The 24,513-nt window shown below is 38.5% G+C and overlaps 1 protein-coding gene across 1 annotated transcript in view; it reads right to left on the bottom strand.

Annotated features, from left to right (window-relative positions):
• Positions 1 to 9,684: 9,684 nt before the first annotated feature.
• LOC128647520 (TBC1 domain family member 14) overlaps positions 9,685 to 24,513 on the bottom strand; it is a 228,542-nt gene continuing 213,713 nt past the window's right edge. The window contains exon 5 of the mRNA XM_053700304.1: positions 9,685 to 9,807. Within this exon, the coding sequence (XP_053556279.1) occupies positions 9,685 to 9,807 (123 nt within the window). The remainder of the gene's footprint in view (positions 9,808 to 24,513) is intronic.

The raw sequence follows: 24,513 nt of genomic DNA, 5'->3' as shown, positions 1-24,513 counted from the left end.
AGCGCGCTCTGTCCTTAACCCAGAGCTATCACGCTTGCCTCTTAATTCTGGCAATTTATATAATACCTCTGTCATAACAGTAGTCATGTCTTGCAAAGTGATTTGTAAGGGCCTCCCTGATGTACTTGGCGCCACCAAATCACGCACCTCCTGAGTGGGAGGCGAGGGTACTGACACGTGAGGAGAGTTAGTCGGCTTAACTTCCCCCTCGTTGTCTGGTGATAATTTCTTTACATGTAAAGACTGACTTTTATTTAAAGTTATATCAATGCATTTAGTACACAAATTTCTATGGGGCTCCACATTAGCCTTCATACATAGTGAACAAACAGATTCATCTGTGTCAGACATGTTTAAACAGACTAGCAATGAGACTAGCAAGCTTGGAAAATACTTTACAAATAAATTTACAAGCAATATAAAAAACGCTACTGTGCCTTTAAGAAGCACAAAAAGCTGTCACAGTTGAAATAACAATGAACCAAATTAGTTATAGCAACCAAAATTTCACAGTAAATGTATTAAGTTAGCAAAGGATTGCACCCACCAGCAAATGGATGATTAACCCCTTAATACCCAAAAACGGATAACAATTTAATAATTATCGTTTTTATCACAGTCAAGCACACTGTCACAAGTCTGCTGTGACTGATTACCTCCCTCAAAATGAATTTTGAAGACCCCTGAGCTCTCTAGAGACGTCCTGGATCATGGAGGATGAAGTAGGAAAATTGTGACTGAATTTTTACTGCGCAAAAAAGCGCTAAAATAGGCCCCTCCCACTCACATTACAACAGTGGGGAAGCTCAGTTAACTGTTTCTATGCAGAAACAAAAACAGAATTTATGTTTACCTGATAAATTACTTTCTCCAACGGTGTGTCCGGTCCACGGCGTCATCCTTACTTGTGGGATATTCTCTTCCCCAACAGGAAATGGCAAAGAGCCCAGCAAAGCTGGTCACATGATCCCTCCTAGGCTCCGCCTACCCCAGTCATTCGACCGACGTTAAGGAGGAATATTTGCATAGGAGAAACCATATGATACCGTGGTGACTGTAGTTAAAGAAAATAAATTATCAGACCTGATTAAAAAACCAGGGCGGGCCGTGGACCGGACACACCGTTGGAGAAAGTAATTTATCAGGTAAACATAAATTCTGTTTTCTCCAACATAGGTGTGTCCGGTCCACGGCGTCATCCTTACTTGTGGGAACCAATACCAAAGCTTTAGGACACGGATGAAGGGAGGGAGCAAATCAGGTCACCTAAATGGAAGGCACCACGGCTTGCAAAACCTTTCTCCCAAAAATAGCCTCAGAAGAAGCAAAAGTATCAAACTTGTAAAACACTAAAAAACTCTAAGCCATCTCCGTGGAGATGTTGCCTGTACAACGGCAAAGAGAATGACTGGGGTAGGCGGAGCCTAGGAGGGATCATGTGACCAGCTTTGCTGGGCTCTTTGCCATTTCCTGTTGGGGAAGAGAATATCCCACAAGTAAGGATGACGCCGTGGACCGGACACACCTATGTTGGAGAAAGTTAGCCATGTGGTAAAAATCATGCCCCAATAAGTTTTATCACCAAGTACCTCACAAAAAACGATTAACATGCCAGTAAACGTTTTGAACATACATTTTAAAAGTTATGAAGTGTTATTAATAAGCCTGCTACCAGTCGCTGTTACTGCAGTTAAGGCTCATACATTACTTCAGTATTAACAGTATTTTCTGAGTCAAATTCCATTCCCTAGAAAAATACTTCAGTGTACACACACTCATCAGCCTAATACCAGTCGCTACCACTGCATTTAAGGCTGAACTTACATTACATTGGTATCAGCAGTATTTTCTCAGTCAATTCCATTGCTTAGAAAAATAATTTACTGCACATACCTCGTTTGCAGGGGGGCCCTGCATGCTATTCCCCTTTTCTGAAGTTACCTCACTCCTCAGAATGTGCGAGAACAGCCAGTGGATCTTAGTTACGTCTGCTAAGATCATAGAAAACGCAGGCAGATTCTTCTTCTAATGCTGCCTGAGAAACAAACAGCACACTCCGGTGCCATTTAAAATAACAAACTTTTGATTGAAGAAATAAACTAAGTTAAAAACACCACAGACCTCTCACAACGACCTATCTTTAGTTAGGTTGCAAGAGAATGACTGGATATGACACGTGAGGGGAGGAGCTATATAGCAGCTCTGCTTGGGTGATCCTCTTGCAACTTCCTGTTGGGGAAGAGATATAATCCCATAAGTAATGGATGACCCGTGGACTGACTACACTTAACAAGAGAAACAGAACTTCCAAGATAATTTAATATCTACGGAATGCATGGGTTCAAACGGAACCCCTTGAAGAACTAAATTCAAACTCCAGGGAGGAGTAAATGGCCTAAATACAGGCTTAATTCTAGATAGATTAAGTGTATAGAGGTGCTGGTCTTGAATCTCGTATATTTTATGGTGCACACTGAAGAAAGAAACTTGACTTGTGATTTGCAGGAGTTAACAACAAAATAATGTGCAGTATACTCACTCCGAAAATTTCAGAGTTCAGCTTCTTCATAAGGATCTATGTCCTGATTTTCCCATAATGTGCTTTAGTATCTGTAGACAATGGAAATTACACTAGAATAGAGCATAAATTTTCTCATACAATATTATAATTAGTTTATTTTATCACAGTTTATTTTTATTATGATTTATTTTTTAGATATAATATCTAATACAGTTAGAATTACAATTATTTGTTAGTTTTAGTTATTAATTTATTTTAATTTAATTTTAAAATGTTAGGTAATTTATCCTAAGGCAAGACATTTTTTGTCCCAAGAAGTGATTTCACTGCAATCGTTTCTGTATTTGAAATATATATGACCCAAAGTGACCTGCACTTTCCATTACATACCCCTTAGAGAAAATTCAGAGTATCGGCTATTATGGGAATATGGCGAAAACATCGCTCACAAAGAGATTGGCCAATCCGGGACATGTGATACAGAACTGCCCGGACAAACCTGGAAACAGATTTTCACACATAAAGTATCTGGAACAACGCTCGTAAAGTATCTGGAACAACGCTTGTATGAGAAAATTTATGCTCTATTCTAGTGTAATTTCCATTGTCTACAGATACTAAAGCACATTATGGGAAAATCAGGACATAGATCCTTATGAAGAAGCTGAAATTTTCGGAGTGAGTATACTGCACATTATTTTGTTGTTAACTCCTGCAAATCACAAGTCAAGTTTCTTTCTTCAGTGTGCACCATAATATATACGAGATTCAAGACCAGCGCCTCTATACACTTAATCCATATTCTACTCACAGTCTTGTTGGGAGAGACTGTTAGAAGGCTGTGCAACCTAAGAGGGGAGTATTGTGCTCTATTCTAGTCATTCTGTACATTGTGTTGTCAACATCTAACATATCTGTATAGTTTTTGTAATTATCTTGTTAATTCTAGATAGAGCCTGACAAAAAGACTGAACATCTGCCAAACGTTTGTGAAGCAAAATTGACAAAGCAGAAATTTGTCCCTTTAAAGAACTTGCTGATAACCCTCTCTCCAATCCTTCTTGGAGAAAGGACAGAATTCTGGGAATCCTAACTTTACTCCACAAGTAACCCTTGGACTCACACCAATAAAGATATTTACGCCATATCTTATGATATTTTTCTAGTGACAGGCTTTCGAGCCTGTATCAAAGTATTGATGACCGAATCAAAGAATCCTCGCTTATATAAAATCAAGCGTTCAATCTCCAAGCAGTCAGCTGCAGAGAAATTAGATTTGGATGTTGGAAAGGACCTTGAATGAGAAGGTCCTGTCTCAAAGGAAGTTTCCACGGTGGCAGAGAGAACATGTCCACTAGATCCGCATACCAAGTCCTGCGTGGCCACGCAGGTGCTATCAGGATTACTGAAGCTCTCTCCTGTTTGATTCGAGCAATCACGCGTGGAAGGAGAGGAAACGATGGAAACACATAAGCTAGGCTGAACGACCAAGGCATCTATCAGTTCGGCCTGGGGATCCCTCGACCTGGATCCGTAACGTGGAAGCTTGGCATTCTGACGAGATGCCATCAGATCCAGTTCCGGTCTGCCCCATTGGCGAATTAATGAAGCAAACACCTCCGGATGTTCCCACTCCCCCAGATGAAAAGTCTGACGACTTAGAAAATCCGCTTCCCAGTTTTCTACTCCTGGGATGTAGATTGCCGACAGATAACAAGAATGGGCCCCCGACCATCGGATTATCTTGGATACTTCTATCATCGCTAAGGAACTCCTTGTTCCCCCCTGATGATTGATATATGCCACAGTTGTGATGTTGTCCGACTGGAATCTGATGAATTTGGCCGAAGCCAACTGAGGCCATGCCTGAAGCGCATTGAATATTGCTCTCAGTTCCAGAATATTGATTGGAAGTAGAGACTCCAAACACCCTGAGCCTTCAGGGAATTCCAGACTGCACCTTAGCCCAGAAGACTGGCGTCCGTTGTCACTATCACCCACGAGGGTCTGCGGAAACATGTCCCCTGGGACAGATGATCCGGCGACAACCACCAAAGAAGAGAGTCTCTGGTCGCTTGATCCAGATTTATCGGAGGAGATAAATTCGCATAGTCCCCATTCCACTGTCTGAGCATGCACAGCTGCAGTGGCTTGAGATGAAAGCGGGCAAACGGAATGATGTCCATTGCCGCTACCATTAATCCAATTACCTCCATACACTGAGCCACTGATGGCCGAGGAATGGACTGAAGTGCTCCGCAAGTATTTAGAATCTTTGTTTTTCTGACCTCCGTCAGAAATATTTTTATATCTACCGAGTCTATCAGAGTCCCCAAGAAGGGAACTCTTGTCCGTGGAACTAGTGAACTCTTTTCTATGTTCACCTTCCAACCGTGAGTTCTCAGGAAAGACAATACTATGTCCGTGTGAGATTTTGTCAAATGATAAGTTGACGCCTGAATCAGAATATCGTCCAGATAAGGCGCCACTGCTATGCCCCGCGGTCTGAGAACTGCTAGAAGAGACCCTACAACCTTTGTGAAGATTCTGGGTGCTGTGGCCAACCCGAAGGGAAGAGCCACGAACTGATAATGTTTGTCCAGGAAGGCAAACCTTAGGAACTGATGATGATCCTTGTGAATAGGGATATGAAGGTATGCATCCTTCAAGTCCACGGTATTCATATATTGACCCTCCTGGATCATTGGTAAGATTGTTCGTATAGTCTCCATCTTGAATGATGGAACTCTGAGAAACTTGTTTAGACACTTGAGATCTAAAATGGGTCTGAAAGTTCCCTCTTTTTTTGGGAACTACGAAAAGATTTGAGTAAAACCCCTGCCCCTGTTCCAGTTTTGGAACGGGACAAATTACTCCCATGGCAGAGAGGTCTTTTACACAGCATAAGAACGCCTCTCTTTATCTGGTCTACAGATAATTGTGAAAGATGAAATCTCCCTCTTGGGAGAAAATTCTTGAATTCCAGTTGATACCCGTGGGTCATGATTTCCAGTGCCCAAGGGTCCTCAGCATTTCTTGCCCAAGCCTGAGCAAAGAAAGAAAGTCCGCCCCCCACTAGATCCGGTCCCGGATCAGGGGCTGCGCCTTCATGCTGTCTTTGTAGCAGCAGCGGGCTTCTTGGATTGTTTACCTTTATTCCAAGCCTGGTTGGGTCTCCAGACTGATTTGGATTGAGCAAAGTTCCCTTCCTGCTTTGTGGAGGAAGAGGAAGCAGAGGGTCCTCCTTTAAAGTTTTGAAAAGAATGAAAATTATTTTGTTTACCCCTCATCTTAACAGACTTATCCTGAGGTAGAGCATGGCCTTTACCTCCAGTAATGTCAGAAATGATTTCCTTCAATTCAGGCCCGAATAGGGTCTTACCCTTAAAAGGAATAGCTAAAAGCTTAGATTTTGATGACACATCAGCAGACCAAGATTTGAGCCATAATGCCCTACGCGCTAAAATGGCAAATCCTGCATTTTTCGCCGCTAATTTAGCAATTTGAAAAGCGGAATCAGTAATAAAAGAATTAGCTAGCTTGAGAGCCTTAATTATATCCAAAATGTCATCTAATGGAGTCTCAACCTTCAGAGACTCTTCTAGAGCATCATACCAAAAAGCTGCTGCAGTAGTAACTGGAACAATGCAAGCCGTAGGTTGTAAAAGAAAACCCTGATTAATAAATAATTTATTTAGAAGAACCTCTAACTTTTTATCCATAGGGTCTTTGAAAGCACAACTGTCCTCAATAGGTATAGTTGTACGTTTAGCCAAGGTAGCAATAGCTCCCTCCACCTTAGGGACCGTTTGCCAAGAATCCCGAATGGTGTCCGATATGGCAAACATTTTCTTAAAATTAGGAGGGGGAGAGAACGGTATACCTGGTCTATCCCATTGCTTTTTAACAATTTCCGAAATTCTTTTAGGTACTGGAAAAACATCAGTGTAAGTAGGCACCTCTAGATATTTGTCCATCTTACACAATTTCTCTGGTGGTATCACAATAGTATCACAATCATCCAGAGTCGCTAAAACCTCCCGAAGTAACATGTGGAGGTGTTCAAGCTTAAATTTAAAGGACATCACGCCCGAATCTGTCTGAGGTAACACATTTCCTGAGTCTGAAAGTTCTCCCTCAGACAGCAATTCCCTGACCCCCCCAACTCAGAGCACTGTGAGGGTACATTGGAAATAGCCAATAAAGCATCAGAGGATTCAGTATTCACATTAATACCTGACCTACTGCGTTTACCCTGTAACACTGGTAATTTAGAAAATACCTCTGTAAGGGTAGCTGACATAACTGCAGCCATCTCCTGCAGAGTAAAAGAATTAGACGCACTAGAGGTACTTGGCGTCGCTTGTGTGGGCGAGCGTTAAAGGTTGTGACACTTGGGGAGAATTGGATGGCATATCCTGATTCTCTTCAGACTGAGAATCATCCTTAGGCACACTTTCTTTACCTAAAATATGCTTTTTACAATGTAAGGCCCTTTCAGTACAAGAGGTACACAATGTAAGAGAGGGTTCCACAATGGCTTCCAAACACATAGAGCAATGAGTTTCCTCAATGTCAGACATGTTGAACAGACTAGTAATAACCACAGTAGTCGTTAAACACTTTATTTATTGAATTAAACAATTTTTAGAAAAACATGTACTGCGCCTTTAAGAAATAAAAAAAGCGCACAATTTTTCCAAACTGCCTAAAAACGTTAAATAACGCTATCTAATTAGTTACACATATACGATAGTGCCAAAAATTATTGCACCCTAAGGCAAAAGGGCAAAATTAACCTCTAAACGTTCTTTATAGCAAAAAATTATTTGATTTCAAAAAACGCTGTGGCGCCTACCTGCCCCCAGGGAACTGCAAAAGGACTCGCTAACTATCCGGTTAACAGGATATCAGTGTAGACCCATCCGGAGCTAATGCTTGCTGCCTTCACAGCCAAAGTAACTGCACGTCTGAGTGCGCGAAAATAGGCCCCGCCCATCATGGATGACGTTCACCTCAGCCTGTACAACCGCATGGGAAGCGGTTTAGCTAAAAGCCATGTGGTCCCCAAACACAAACCTCATAAAAACAGCTATAGAAATGTTTGTTATTAAATAAAAACCAAACCGTTAAGCTGCCTCTCCCAGTGTCTCTGATATATGCTGCAATAAGCCCTTTGCTGCATAAAGCCCAGTACCATGTTAATAAATAAAACATACAGGTTTTATAGTAATAACCTCTGTTTCAACAGGTCTACTGCTTACCCCTTCCCTTGCAGGGAAAACATGTCAGCCAATTCTGATACACCAAGTCTCCTCAGAAATAAAGGACAGAACATACCTCAATGCTGCTTGTAGCATGAAACCGTTCTCCACACTGAAGATCTCTCTTGTACTACCGCCAGAAGCTCTGTGGGAACCAACGTGGATCTTAGTTACATCTGCTAAGATCATTAACCTCAGGGCAGAAATCTTCTTCTATATCCCCTGAGGAAAATAGTACTCACCGGTACCATTTAAAATAAAAAACTTATTGATTGAAGAAACTAAAACTAACATCTCACTTTACCTCTTCCTAGTACAAACACATGCAAAGAGAATGACTGGGGGTGGAGGGAAGGGAGGAGCTATATATATATATATATATATACAGCTCTGCTGTGGTGCTCTTTGCCACTTCCTGATAGCAGGAGGATAATATCCCACAAGCAAGGATGAAATCCGTGGACTCGTCGTATCTTGTAGAAGAAATAATAGACTATATTATATTTATTATATAGCCGCCACCCCCTTTTGTTGAAGCAATTTTTTTTATTTCCCCCCCAAAAAAGTTCAGCTTGGTGGTACAGCCGAAACAGATGTCACAACGTCTACCCCACAGAAACAAGAGTGCGTTCTTGACAGCCTGCCTGTTAATACACCAATCAGAAACTAGGTAAGGCTGCGGAAAAGGAGGGGCTTTACTAACTGGGTAAGGCTGCAGCAAAGATGGGACATCACAAACTGGGTAAGGATGCGGCAAAGGAGGGGCATCAGAAACTGGGTAAGGATGTGACAAAAGAGGTGCATCAGAAACTGGGTAAGGATGCGGCAAAAGAGGTGCATCAGAAACTGGGTAAGGATGCGGCAAAAGAGGTGCATCAGAAACTGGGTAAGGATGCAGCAAAAGAGGTGCATCAGAAACTGGGTAAGGATGCGGCAAAAGAGTGTCCTTAGAAATGGGGAAGGATGTGGCAATTTATGGTTAAAGACTCACACTAGCAAGCCTGATCATCAAGTTCTCGTTATCTGCAAATATAAAGTATACATTTTTTAAGCCCCACAATAGATCACATTAACTCACAGTGGAGTACTGGCAGGTGTTGGTCAGGGAACAGTACAAGTTACACTTATTTTGGACAAGTGTCATTGTATAGTAATGATAATTTTATACACTAACACATCAATCTGCGCTATATCATAATGCAAGGCTGCTATATTGAGAGTACCTATACACTGATAATATATATATGCAGCACAGTATAATGATGCTGAGCGTTCATACACTAAAACACACAACAGGCCGCCCTATATAATGAGGAGTGCCTATACACTGACTTGATGCTGAACATTTATATACTGAAATGAACACACTGTATAATTATGACAAGTATCAAAACATGCTGTGCTAAATAATGATTATGGCTATCTAAATACAATATTATGTATAGGTATGCATGTAGAGTAGACAGACATGTGGCACTGAACAATTATAAATATAGACAGAAATACACTAATAGAATTAATATATATACTCCTACGATTGCTTATCAGCCTCAATACTAAAATATGTGGCTGTGGGTGGAGTCCTACTGCTGAAGGGTGCTAAAATTTTGCTGATAGAGCCGGGGGCTGTGCAGTAAGATATTTCATAAAGCTGTTCTGGCAGACCTGCACTCTATGCCTCTAGTCCCCTCCAATTCTAGTCATTATGCCACCACATATTGCCCCTACCATGAAACCCATGTTAGGGAGAAGTAAAACAAATATACACTTAAAAAAAAAAACATGCACCAAATTTGTATAACCCCCCTGCAAGCCAGTCACTTAGTCTGACTCTGTTGTAGCACTGGCCCTTGCTTATTCTCTTGCCAATATTTCCATGCACTGCAGGTGCCATATAACTTACGCTGGTCTGTCTTCCAAAATGAGTGCTGTTGTGGACAGAGGCTCAAAAACTAGGCTTTTCCTCACATTCTGCTTTGGAGAGGGAGACTTTGAAGATCTTCCTATTCTTTCTTCATATTCCTATAAACAAATATAAAAAGGTCACATATATTTTGTGTAATAACACTTACATTTTGAGTACTTATAAACTACAAAGGACATAAACATAGAAACAGAATTGTACAGTAGATAAGAACCAAAAAGGCCCATCAAGTCTACCCATATTAAAGGTTACTGGTTTCTTAGGATAGCCTTCTGCATGTCCCAGGCATTTTTATTATTTGACAGTTTGCGTTTACCACCTCTACTGGAAGTCTTTTCCATGAATCCACCATATGTTCCGTAAAAAGAAAAACGCATTTTCCCTGAATCTGCTACCCTCTTTCTTAAAAGGGACATGAAACCAAAAATGTTCCTCTTCAGTTACAGAAATGTACCATTGAGACTATAATTGGTCTTCAGGTTTTTGGACCCTTTATGTATAATTTTGCTATTGGTAATATTACATTTTAGATCCAAGTCCTCCAGTTTTTTTTTTTTTATATCACTACTCATTTGATCCAACCCTCCTGGAACAATTTTTGTATCTTCAGCAAAGAAGCACACCTTACCCTGGAACCCACTTCCAATATTACTAATGAGCATGTTGTTATTATTATAATCAGTTATTTGTAGAAAGCCAACAGATTCCGCAACGCTATAAACAGAACAGGCCCAAGAACGGAGCCTTTGGCAACACCACTAGTAACTGATACCTCATTTAAATGTACTCCATTAATTGAAACCCTCTGCCTTCTATCCTCAAAGGGACAGTCAAGTCAAAATTAAACTTTCATGATTCAGATAGAGCACACAATTGTAAACCACTTTCCAATTCCCATCCATTATCTAACAGGTACACAATATCTTTATACTGTATGTACACTTTGAGGCAGCAGCTCCAACTGAGCATGTGCAAGATTCACAGGATATGCGTATATGTATTTTGTGATGTCACATGATGTATTAGGAAGGAAAAATCGAATACTCATTTGAAATTCAAACTGTTTTTGCATAGTCTGTATTATGCATTTATTGATGATGATATTTTACTATATTTAGTGGTCCTTAAAGCCACCATTCCCTCCAATTAAAGGGACAGTCAACACCAGAATTTTTTTTTGTTTAAAAAGAAAGATAATCCCTTTATTACCCATTCCCCAGTTTTGCCTAACCAACACTGTTCTAGAAATACACTTTTTACCTTGTATCTAAGCCTCTTGTACCTTGGGATTACCTTGCATCTAAGCCTCTGCAAACTGCCCCCTTATTTCAGTTCTTTTGACAGACATGCAATTTATCAGTGCTGGCTCCAGGGTAAATTCACGTGCATGAGCTCAATTTTATCTAAATTAAACACGAACTAATGCCCGACAGTGGTCAAAATGCATTCAGATTAGAGGCAGTCTTCAAGGTCTAAGAAAATAGCATATGAACCTCCTAGAATTAGCTTTCAACTAAGTATACGAAAAGAACAAAGCAAAATTGGTGATAAAAGTAAATTGGAAAGTTGTTTAAAATTACATTCCCTATTTAAATCATGAAAGTTTTTTTTGGACTTGACTGTCCCTTTAATCTTAGCATCTGCTCCAAGGCAATACATTTTGTGAATAAGTTTGTTGTGTGGGACAATATAAAATACTTTGCTAAAGTCTAGATATGCTATATCTATGGCTCCTCCCTGGTATATTAATTAAGTTACATGGTCAAAGAAATCAATTTGATTAGTCTGTCATGATCTTCCAGCAGTGAAAACCATGTTGTCCTTTGTCTTAAGTTGTTTGTCTGAAGGTAAGACACAAGTCTTTCCTCTAAAAGAGTTTCCATTCATTTCCTTGCTATTGAGGTCAAACTGACTGACCTATAGTCATCAGATTTTCCCTACTTCCCTTTTTCTGAAGTGGGACATTAGTAATTTTCCAGTCTTCTAGAACAACTCCCATTAACAGCGACTGATTAAATAAATCAGCTAATAGTAATAACTATCATGGAAAGCTTTTTTTAGAACCCTTGGATGAATGATATCTTGACTCAAAGACTTTACTTTTATTTTTTATATAGCCCACCAAGACTATTCAGTTACATATATGACACAAAGGCTTATAGGACCACTCAATGCAGTAGAATTACATAATTAACAAGTGCATAATAAAAAACCCATGCAAAAGCACTTACTCTGATATATATATAAATTGATAATGGAAGTAAATTTAAAAGTGTCTTAAAACTGCATGCGCTTTCTGAACCATAAAAATGTATTTTATTTTGACCCGAGTGTCCCTTTAATGGCAATGTCAAAAGTATATTAGAGCTATACAGCCACAACACATTGTTTCAAGATACTATTACAGCAGCAAGTGGGCAAATATTTGAGCCTACCAAGGATCTCATTGATACTGTGCATGGAATGTGCCTAAGTAAAATCGTACGAAGTCACCTGGTACAGTCAAACAGTGCAGATCATGGATAAAGCAAATTATAGATAAAGCAGCTCATTTAAATGTGTTTAGCATTATTCTAGGGTTGTACACCCCCAGAATTCTTTAACCTTTGACCATTAATATAATTATTTTTCTGCTCCATCAAAAACAAAAGAGACTGCATTTTACTACAGATTTTTGTTTAAATGTTTTCTTTCGTGATTCAGACAGAGCGTGCAATTTTAAGCAACTTTCTAATTTACTCCTATTATAATTTTTTCTTTGTTCTCTTGCTATCTTTATTTGAAAAGGCATCTAAGCTTAGCTTTTTTGGTTCAGTACTCTGGACAACACTTTTTTATTGGTGGATGAATTTATCCACCAATCAGCAAGGACTACCCAGGTTGTCCACCAAAAATGGGCCGACATCTAAACTTACATTCTTGCATTTCAAATAAAGATACCAAGAGAATGAAAACAATTGGATAATAGTAGTAAATTAGAAAGTTGCTTAAAATTTCATGCTCTATCTGAATCACGAAAGAAAAAAAATTGCGTTCAGTGTCCCTTTAATGTTTATGGAGCATGTCACTGTCAACCAATACCGCTATGGAGCTTTCCTTATCAGACAGTAAGCTTCTATTCCCATGGATTTCACGTTTAAATAAAGTGCTTTCATAAGCACAATATTTTGTTTTGTTTATTTTTAAACAAAAAATGTTAAATCTTTCACTGTATCTGTACTGATCACTGCTGCTGAAATGCCACTCCAGTATCCACTACCTTTTCTAAGTGAAGGTTACCAGCAGATATACAGATACACTTTCTACAACATTTAGCAAAAAATAAATAAAAAATACAGGTAGTAAAATTCTTACATTGTGGATCTCAGCCAGTTATATCTTTGTTCAGATAAATGATCATGATGCAGCTCTCATTAGCAGACAATTTGTTAAACAGTTTCACCCTAAGCCTGAAACACTGGAAATCCATCAATTATACAGCATAAATAAATGATATGATGCTTTAGATTTGAATAGTTCCTTTCCTGCTTATAATAGAAATATTTAACAGAGAATATTATTATTAAGGCAATTGCACACACGTTACACAAAATCGCTATAGAACAACCAGGTTATTATGATTTGTTTCTGGAGACTCAGCTTAAAGGGACACTGAACCCAATTTTTTTCTTTTCGCAATTCAGATAGAGCATGACATTTTAAGCAATTTTCTAATTTACTCCTATTAAATTTTCTTCATTCTCTTGGTATCTTTATTTGAAATGCAAGAATGTACATTTAGATGCCGGCCCATTTTTGGTGAACAACCTGGCTTGTTCTTGCTGATTGGTGGATAAATTCATCCACCAATAAAAAAGTGCTATCCAGAGTTCTGAACCAAAAAACTTAGATGCATTCTTTTTCAAATAAAGATAGCAAGAGAATGAAGAAAATGTGATAATAGGAGTAAATCAGAAAGTTGCTTAAAATTGCATGCTCTATCTGAATCATTAAAGAAAAAATGTGGGTTCAGTGTCCCTTTAAGGTTTGCAAACGAGAACAATTAAAAAAAAACTAACAAAAGCATCTTTAGTTTACTTGCATACAGCTATTTCATAGTCCCCAGGCCCAACCCCCCCATTAAAAGATATTAGCCTATAAAAGATATAGTTTATGACTCATGTTCCCATAATGTGACATTATTGTTTGATGAGTAAGATTTCCACTCAACAATAAATGAAAAATAATATCTGAAGAATGTCTCAACTGCTCTTGGACTATATACAAAAAAAATATTGTCTTATTTCTCGTAAGGCAAATACAGCAAATCCTACAGATCTAACATAAGCTTCCAACATAGCTGCTAATAGAAAAAAACATCTGAAAATCATAAAGATTTAAAATGCAGGCCAATGCTTCTCAAAGTAACACACATTATATTGTACTAAATATACAAATTGTCAATCAGATAAGGCGTTGCTATATGTACTAGTCCACTAGTCAGCACCTACGCCCAGCAAGGCAGTGTATATATATACACCATATATTTATTAATTATACAGAGCCATATTTGTCTACTAGTATTTCTTTCTCTGGTGTTTAATTATAGAAAATGTGTAATCTCCAGCCCTAACACCTAGTTTTATTTTATATACTGTCCTTTCCCTGTATTTAAAAATAATAATATAATATTTTGGAAAATTTAAATTGAGGACAAAACAATTTAAGAATCATAAAAGTGTGTAAAAAAAGGAAGGTTGAAGTAAAAAAACCAACACAAGGTTTAAAAAATGCTTAACAAAAGCAAGACATTGAATAGGATCTCAATGACAGAGCTTTCTGTACATAATGCAAGAGGGAGAGAGCGAGTACATTAACACAACCGCATGCTTTGTATTTACATATTCCATCTGCTTTAATACAAGGTCAAGAGGAAAGGGGAAACAAGCGCACCTGACCTAAATGCCTGTGCACAAAAGAAAAGAAAATGTGCAGGATTATTATGTTGCTATAAACTGAGACAAAACAGCAGTGATGCTGCACATTTTGTGCTCCCTGCTGTATCCACTCACCATGAAAGCTGCAGATCCTCAGAGACAATGGAGCTCCGGCCCCATCCCGGCTTGTGTATAAACAGGCCGTGCACTGTGTAAAAGCATGGGAAGGAAATCTAAGCTGCTAACGGCAGATCATGCATGAAGGATACCTGAATACTTTCAGAGTACGGTCACGTGCATCCCTGTCAGCTCCTTTTATCAAGGAGTGGAGAGGTCTGCGGAAGGGAGAACAGGCTGCAGCAGCCATTTTAATCAGCTGCAGATAGAATGCATCCAATCAACTCGCTCCTGCTTCACCTCTAATGTCTTGGTAAAGTACAAGGACATTAATCACTGTTTCCTCTCTTCTGGGCAACAACAAATGCACAATATTAACCTTTAAATTGCCATTAAAAAAGTTACAAATTATCTGTCCATTACCAAAGACAATCTTTTGATGATGGAAAAAAGAAAATACAAAATAATAAAAATAAAAAACTTTATTGCATGCTTAAAAATAAGGAAACACTTGTCTGCACAGACTTCCTGTAATTATTTTATGTCTAATAAATATTCCATTTAGGTAAATTTACTAGGTCAAGAATACCTGCATTCCCCAGGATTTAGAGTATAAAAATGGAAATTAAAGGACCAGTAAATACAGTAATTTTGCATAATCAAACACATGATAAAAAGATAACAAATGCAACGTGCGTATATTCTGTGAGTTTCTGCACATGCTCAGTAGGAGCTGGTGACTCAAAAAGTCTAAATATAAAAAGACTGCACATTGTGTTTATTGAAGTTCATTGGAAAGTTGTTTAAAATTGCATGCTCTATCTAAATCATGAAAGTTTGATTTTGACTTGAGTGTCCCTTTAAATCATACATCAAAATTTTTCTAAAGCAGCACTCATCAACAAAGCCTAGCCTACTATATAGGGATCAAACATAAAAACGTAGAAGCATAAATCTCCACTTTTACTTAAAGGGACATTATACTCATATGCTAAATCACTTGAAACTGATGCAGTATAACTGTAAAAAGCTGACAGGAAAATATCACCTGAGCATCTCTATGTAAAAAAGGAAGATATTTTACCTCACAATCTCCTCAGCTCAGCAGAGTAAGTTCTGTGTAAAAAGTTATACTCAGCTGCTCCCAGCTGCAGGTAAAAAATAAAAAAAATGAAGAAATGAACAGCAGCCAATCAGCATCAGCAGTGCTGAGGTCATGAACTCTTACTGTGATCTCATGAGATTTGACTTAACTCTCATGAGATTTCATAGTAAGCTTCATTTACCTGATTGGTGAAATACAGGTAGCCCTCAGTTTACGCCGGGGTTAGGTTCCAGAAGGAATGGTTGTAAATCAAAACCGTCGTAAATTGAACCCCAGTTTATAATGTAAGTCAATGGGAAGTGAGGGAGATAGGTTCCAGGCCCCTCTCAAAATTGTCATAAGTAACACCTGATACATTATTTTTAAAGCTTTGAAATGAAGACTTTAAATGTTAAACTGTATTATAAACCTAATAAAATAATCACACAACACAGAATATATAATTAAACTAAGTTAAATGAACAAAAACATTTGCTAAACAGCATTATAAACCTAATAAAATAATCACACAACACAGATTTCACTTGGATTTTTCTGCAAACAGTTCTTTCTATGCATTCCAATCTGGACTGATTTATAGACAGGAAGATCTTGTTCCTTCGAAATCTGCTCGATAGCTCAGGTCTGGTTAAACTGATTAATTTCGGCTTGCTTGGCTTTGCTGCAAAACAAGCTGACAGATCCACCTACTGGCTATTTTAATAAATGCACTGCTTCTCAATGCTTTTCAATAGCAGTCACAGGATTGGAAAAAAAGGTTGTTATTCTGAAACGGTGTAAATTGAACCGTTGTAAAACGAGGGCCACCTGTAATATGAGAGTGCACGAAGCTCATCCTTTCAGATGTCCCGGGACAGACACAATAATATGCTGCTTAGAAATCCTTTACAATGGGAGGTGGCTACTGAGGAACTTTTGAGGTAAAATATCTTTCTTTTTTACATAGAGATGTTCAGGTGATATTTTCTAATCAGCTTTTTACAGCTATGCTGCAGCACTTTCAAGTGTTTAAACATTTGGGTATTATGGCCCTTTAAGCATGCAAGTATAATTTACAACTTGAGGTCATCTTGGGTCACCCTAGTAGCACTCACCAATGAAGATTTACCAAGGAATAGAATATATGCGAGAGCAAAAAACAGAATCATTCTTAAAATATTTGCATTTTTTGTCAAATGCCAATTTAGAATTTTCTCACCAACTTAAAGGGACATGAAACACAAAATGTCTCTTTTGCGATTCATGTAGAACATGCAATTTTAAACAACTTACCAATTTACTTCCATTATCTAATTTGCTTTGTTCTCTTGGTATTCTTTGTTTAAAAAAATGCCTAGGTAGGCTCAGGAGCTGGCTGCTGAGTGGTGACAACACATACGCCTCTTGTCATTGCTTTAAAGACGTATTCAACTTGCTCCCAGAAGTGCATTGATGCTTCTTCAATAAAGGATATCAAGAGAATGAAGCAAACTGGATAACATAAGTAATTTGGAAAGTGGTTTAAAATTGTATGCTTTATCTAAATCGTAAAATAATTTTTTTGGGGAATTATGTCCCTTTATGACTGAGCTGTCGCGCATCTGTAGTGGTTCAAAAAGAGCAGACGAAAAGTCTGCTAAGATTGCCCAAGAAGTAGACCCATTCTACTCAGTAATAAATGTGCCTTCATCACTTGATAAGTGAAGATTTCACATTAGTCTTTGCCGGCCTACAGCCATCACAACATCTCTGAGGAATTACTAACAGTCTATCAGTTTGAATTAATTGCTTTGTACAGTCAATATGGATGTGAGGATACTTAACCCCATACAAGGCGTATAGATATTTTTCCCATTTGTTTGCTTTTCTGACAGGACAAATGAGGAAAGAAATCAGATTCCTGGATGGGTAACTCCTTTATCTTTAGAGGAAACCAAATAATGTGAATGGCAGAATAAAGCCTGCACTCAGCTATGTTTTGTTGAGGTAGTAGGCAACAGAAAAAACATTTAGTGTAAAGGAAATGCTGCCAATATTGGTATAGAAAGGTAAAATGTCAAATATTCTGGGAAAAATAAACTATTCATAATCACTTAGTATACAATATGCCAGCAAGCTTGTGAATAAATGCCCCAAAATGCTAAACAATGTTTAATGTTTAAAAAGATAGATAATCCCTTTATTACCCATTCTCCAGTTTTGCATAACCAACACTTATATTAATACACTTTTTACCTCTGTGATTACCTTGTATTTAACCCTCTGCAGCCTGCCCCCTTATTTCAGACATGCATTTTAGCCAGTCAGTGCTAACTCATAACTACACAGGAGTGAGCACATTATTATCTATATGGCACACATGAACTAGCGCTTTATACGTGTGAAAAACTGTCAAAATGCACTTCAAGGGCTAAGAAATAAGCTTATGACTACCTAGGTTTTGCTTTCAACAAAGAATACCAAGAGGAGAACAAAAAAAAAAATTGATAAAAGTCAATTGGAGATTTGTTTAAAATTGCCTGCCCTATCTGAATCATGAACGTTTAATTTTGACTTGACTGTCCCTTGAAAGTTTAAATAAATAATATTAGCAACATTTTTATTTATTTAGGAAACTTTCTTTTTCTGTAGCTGGATAGGTCACCCTACATAAAGGATGAGTAGTTTCACAGTGCGACTAATGTGTATTCTCTTCAAATGGATTATTAAGATTTCTGTTCGTGACAAGCAAAAATCTCTGCTTGCAACAGCAGTGAGTATATTAGGTGTAAATATTATTTTAGAGCATGAACCAGCATTGCATGCGTATACAATTATCTTACAGGTAGAAGTTTTAATAAAATTATATAATGTATATGTTCACCAATAAGATTTCATACAATATTTGTGGGTCCAATGGTATAGTTCGCAATGCAAATTCACAGCATTAAAGGGACACTGAACCCAAATTTTTTCTTTCATGATTCAGATATAACATGTAATTTTAAGCAACTTTCTAATTTACTCCTATTATCAATTTTTCTTCATTCTCTTGCTATCTTTATTTGAAAAGCAAGAACTTAAGTTTAGAAGCCGGCAAATTTTTGCTTTACAACCTGGGTTGTGCTTGCTAATTGATGGCTAAATGCACCCAGGGTGCTGTCCAGGGTCTGAACCAAAAATTGTCTGGCTCCTTACCTTAGATGCCTTCTTTTTCACATAAAGATAGTAAGAGAACAAAGAAAATTTGATAATAGAAGTAAATCCAGCGCTACAGAATTTGGCGGCGCTATACAAATAAATGATAATAATTAGAAAGTTGCTTAAAATTGCATGCTCTACCCGAATGGAGAAAAAAAAAAATGGGTTTAGTATCCCTTTAATATACAAAAACACCTTTTTTTAAAGTTTCTTCCAAGTGCAGAATCCTTTTTGTTTCCTGCATCCAGGTACTTTAAATGCTCTCCAGAAATCTGATATAAGCAACTGCATCATGATTGTGCAAGAGGACTTTAATTAACCAATCGGATCAACTGCTCTGAACTCCAATATATTTATTGGCAACAAGTCGCTTTTTGACAAGTAGCTTGGATAAATTAATTTTGTACGGCTGCTTTACATTCTCGTGTACTGGAATCCATGTTCAGTCGTATCCACTGGGGTTTCATTAGTCTAAATTACTCCAGATGTGACTGAGCAATCCCAAGGACAGTGCCTAATATTAATCTGTGCAGAGTAGGGGCTCAAACTTAGAGCTTCATTCTGTGGTACTAGACTTTTTAACAGTAGCCGTGAACAAAAGATGCCAATAGAATGAAGAAAATTGATAATAGAAATTAGAAAATGGTTTTAAACTGTATGCTCTATCTGTACCGATTGTGTAATTCCTACTAAATCTCACTAGCTAGTACAATTAGGTCACAACATATTTTAACAAAGGAAGGAATGCATTCTGATCTAAACTAGCAAACATTACTGGTGACAGCATACAAGAAAAAAACACCGTAAAAGTGGCACAAATCACCATGTGATTACAAGACTGTTCCTTTGTACCCAATAAATTAGCATACTGACTGTGTGAATGAACACACTGTTTGCTGCAATTGTTTTTTTACCACTTGCATTATTTGGAGAAGTCTACTCCAGTAACAAGTCTGGATTGCCGTTGTAATTTTGCTAGCAAAATTTGCTTTTGCATAGTATATCCTTATGCCATCACCGCTGTGCTGAGGTCAGCTAGTAAAAAAAATATGTAGCAGGGTTAGGCTTGTGATGTCGGCAGTGTGCATGTCCTATTCTCAGGATAGGAAAACCCACAATTTAAAATTACAGGAAAAGGCAGCAAAATAAACATTTATAGCAAAGCTTTTCTAGTATTTACAAAATGTTATTTGATGTTATTTGATAATAAAAAAATAAAAAAAAGTGTTCTATGTCTAAACACCAATCCATAGATTTCATTGGTGTGCTCCTAATCAGAGTGCCTGATCTGACAGTTGAAAAGAGCCAAACTAATTGTCTAAATATAGGACAAATAAAGTGAAGAATATAATAAGAAATAAAGTAAAAATTTAGTCATAACGGTTGCTCAGTATAAACTAGTGCTGTGCAATTAATCACAAGATGCAATTTATCGCGATATGAGGGTGTGCGATATCCAAATCACATGAGGCGGCCATTTTGTATGAAAACAGAAACGGCTTCCAAAATCATATTTTATTGTCAAGCAGTGATGGAACCTCCATGGACACAAAGTTCGCAGGTGCGATATGAGGAGGGCCCAGGATAAAATTGCAATGTTCACTGCTTAAATATAGAAAAAGCAGGCAAAATAAATAAAGTGCATTGCAAAGTTGCGATTACTGTCCCTTTAAAAGGATATTTAGCCTCAGTATAATATGTAGATGTATTTTGTTTTACAATTGTATTAGTTGTTTAAATATTGAAAATATAAGTGTAAAGGTTTAGTTTCATTAAAGTATTATAGTTTATATAAAATTCATGAGCACCGCCATGTTTGAATCTGTTTTCTATTCATCTCTGTTTTTCCTTTTAGATAATCCTATGTTCCCTGCAGCTTGTTTGGACAAAAATCTCTTATTGCCCGTTTTGTAGCTTTCTCTTCAGCAAGAGGAACTAATAAGGAACAAAATTAAGTACAAACATGGCAGAGCCCATTTCTTTACATAAACTCTGTGGAATTTAGAAAACCAATACTTTACAGAGTTAAATTACAGGAAAAGGGGGACAAAATAAATAATGAAAGTATATTGCAAAGTTTTTTTTAACATATAATTTGAACATTTTGTATTATATTTTCATACTGTTTAATTTCCCTTTAATAAAGGGGGTTGTCTGGTGGAAACTGGAAAGGCGACATGGTCTGGATTCTAAGGGCCTGACTCTCTAAGGTTCTCTGCTCTGGCAGGATAAATCTATAAGAAGTCTCATAAGTGCTGTAAAGAAAGAATGTGCAAATTTAAGCATAAAAGCGGCTAATCTAGCTTTGCAGGGATTAGGATGTAAAGGAGTGACACATACATTGCTTAAAAAGTAAATTTATGCTTACCTGATAAATTAATTTCTTCTATAGTACGACGAGTGCACGGATTTATCCTTTACTTGTGGGATATTATCCTCCTGCTAAAAGGAAGTGGCAAAGAGCACCACAGCAGAGCTGTCTATATAGCTCCTCCCTTAGCTCCACCCCCCAGTCATTCGACCGAAGGTACAGGAAGAAAAAGGAGACACTAAAAGGTGCAGAGGTGACTGAAGTTTAAAATCAAAAAATATAATCTGTTTTAAAATGACAGGGCGGGCCGTGGACTCGTCGTACCATAGAAGAAATTAATTTATCAGGTAAGCATAAATTTACTTTTCTTCTATAAGGTACAACAAGTCCACAGATTAATCCTTTACTTGTGGGATACAATACCAAAGCTACAGGACACGGATGAACGGGAGGGACAAGACAGATGGTTAAACAGAAGGCACCACTGCTTGAAGAACTTTTCTCCCAAAAATAGCCTCCGAAGAAGCAAAAGTATCAAATTTGTAAAAGGTATGAAGCGAAGACCAAGTCGCAGCCTTACAAATCTGTTCAACAGAAGCATCATTTTTAAAAGCCCATGTGGAAGCCACCGCTCTAGTACATTGAGCTGTAATCCTTTCAGGAGGCTGCTGTCCAGCAGTCTCGTATGCCAAACGGATGATGCTTTTCAGCCAAAAAGAAAGAGAGGTAGCCGTAGCTTTTTGACCTCTACGTTTTCCAGTATTTACCTTTGTGAAAATTCTGGGAGCTGTGGCCTACCCGAAGGGAGGAGCCACAAACTGGTAATGCTTGCCCAGAAAGGTGAACCTGAGGAACTGGTGATGATCTTTGTGGATAGGGATGTGTAGATACGCATCCTTTAAATCCACAGTGGTCATATATTGACCCTCCTGGATCATTGGTAAAATAGTCCGAATGGTCTCCATCTTGAAGGATGGGACTCTGAGGAATTTGTTTAGGATCTTGAGATCTAAAATTGGTCTGAAGGAATTGGTCTGAAGGTTCCCTCTTTTTTGGGAACCATAAACAGATTGGAGTAGAACCCCTGCCCCTGTTCTGTTTTCGGAAATGGGCAGATCACTCCCATGGTATATAGGTCTTCTACACAGCGTAAGAACGCCTCTCTTTTTGTCTGGTTTACAGACAATTGAGAAAGATGGAATCTCCCCATTGGAGGAGAATCTTTGAAATCTAGAAGATACCCCTGGGTTTACGATTTCTAAAGCCCAGGAGTCCTGAACGTCTCTTGCCCAAGCCTGAGCAAAGAGAGAAAGTCTGCCCCCTACTAGATCCGGTCCCAGATCGGGGGCTACCCCTTCATGCTGTCTTGGTGGCAGCAGCAGGCTTCTTAGCCTGTTTACCTTTTTTCCAAGTCTGGTTAGGTCTCCAGACTGACTTGGATTGAGCAAAATTCCCCTCTTGCTTTGCAGCAGGGGAAGAGGTAGAGGGACCACCTTTGAAGTTTCGAAAGGAACGAAAATTATTTTGTTTGGTCCTCATCTTATTTGTCTTATCCTGAGGAAGGGCATGTCCTTTCCCTCCAGTGATGTCTGAAATGATCTCTTTCAGTTCAGGCCCGAATAGGGTCTTACCCTTGAAAGGGATGGCTAAAAGCTTAGATTTTGATGACACATCAGCAGACCAGGACTTAAGCCATAACGATCTACGCGCTAAAATGGGAAAACCTGAATTCTTTGCCGCTAATTTAGCCAGTTGAAAAGCGGCATCTGTAATGAAAGAATTAGCTAGCTTGAGAGCCCTAATTCTATCCAGAATATCATCTAATGGGGTCTCAACCTGAAGAGCCTCCTCCAGAGCCTGAAACCAAAAAGCAGCTGCAGTAGTTACAGGAACAATGCACGCTATAGGTTGGAGAAGAAAACCCTGATGAACAAATATTTTCTTTAGGAGACCCTCTAATTTTTTATCCATAGGATCTTTGAAAGCACAACTTTCCTCAATAGGTATAGTTGTACGCTTAGCCAGGGTAGAAATAGCTCCCTCCACCTTAGGGACCGTCTGCCACGAGTCCCGCATGGTGTCTGATATGGGAAACATTTTCTTAAAAGTAGGAGGGGGAGCGAACGGAATACCTGGTCTATCCCACTCCTTAGTAACAATGTCCGAAATCCTCTTAGGGACCGGAAAAACTTCAGTGTAGGCAGGAACCTCTAGAAATCTGTCCATTTTACACAATTTCTCTGGAACTACAATAGGGTCACAATCATCAGTCGCTAAAACCTCCCCGAGCAACAAGCGGAGGTGTTCTAGTTTAAATTTAAAAGCTGTCATATCCGAGTCTGTCTGAGGGAACATCTTTCCTGAATCAGAAATCTCTCCCTCAGACAGCAAATCCCTCACCCCCAACTCAGAACATTGTGAGGGTACATCGGATATGGCTAATAAAGCGTCAGAGGGCTCAGCATCTGTTCTCACACCAGACCTACTGCGCTTCCCCTGCCACCCAGGCAGCTTAGATAAAACCTCTGTGAGGGTAGTATTCATAACTGCGGCCATATCTTGCAGGGTGAAAGAATTAGATGCACTAGAAGTACTTGGCGTCGCTTGTGCGGGCGTTAATGGTTGTGACGCTTGGGGAGAATTAGATGGCATAACCTGATTCACTTCTGACTGAGAATCAACCTGCGACATACTTTTAGTAGCTAAAATATGTTCTTTCCAATTTATTGACCTTTCAGTGCATGAGGGACACATTCTAAGTGGGGGTTCCACAATGGCTTCTAAACATATTGAAAAATGACTTTCCTCAATGTCAGACATGTTGAACAGGCTAATAATGACTACAAACAAGCATGAAAACACTTTATTTAGTGAAAAAAATAACAATCTTAAAAAACGGTACTGCGCCTTTAAGAGAAAAAAAGCATACACGTTCTGTAAAACTGCTTTAAAATGCACCAGATTTTTGATAGCAGACTCAATATGTGTAGTTAAGTTTGCCCCACAAGGAAATTTAACATTTAACCCTTTATTGTGCAAACCGGATTAAAATAAGGCCTAAATCTGGAAAAAAAAACACCCCCAGCACCTTGCCACAGCCTTGTTGTGGCGCCTACCTGCCCTCAGGGATTGTAAATATGGGGCTAAAGCTTCGATTTGGCCCACAACATCCACAAGGCCCCTCAGGAGTTGGAGC

The sequence above is a fragment of the Bombina bombina genome, chromosome 2 (genome assembly GCF_027579735.1).
Source record: "Bombina bombina isolate aBomBom1 chromosome 2, aBomBom1.pri, whole genome shotgun sequence".
Taxonomy (NCBI): domain Eukaryota; kingdom Metazoa; phylum Chordata; class Amphibia; order Anura; family Bombinatoridae; genus Bombina; species Bombina bombina.
This window is presented reverse-complemented; position numbering and strand designations above follow the sequence as displayed.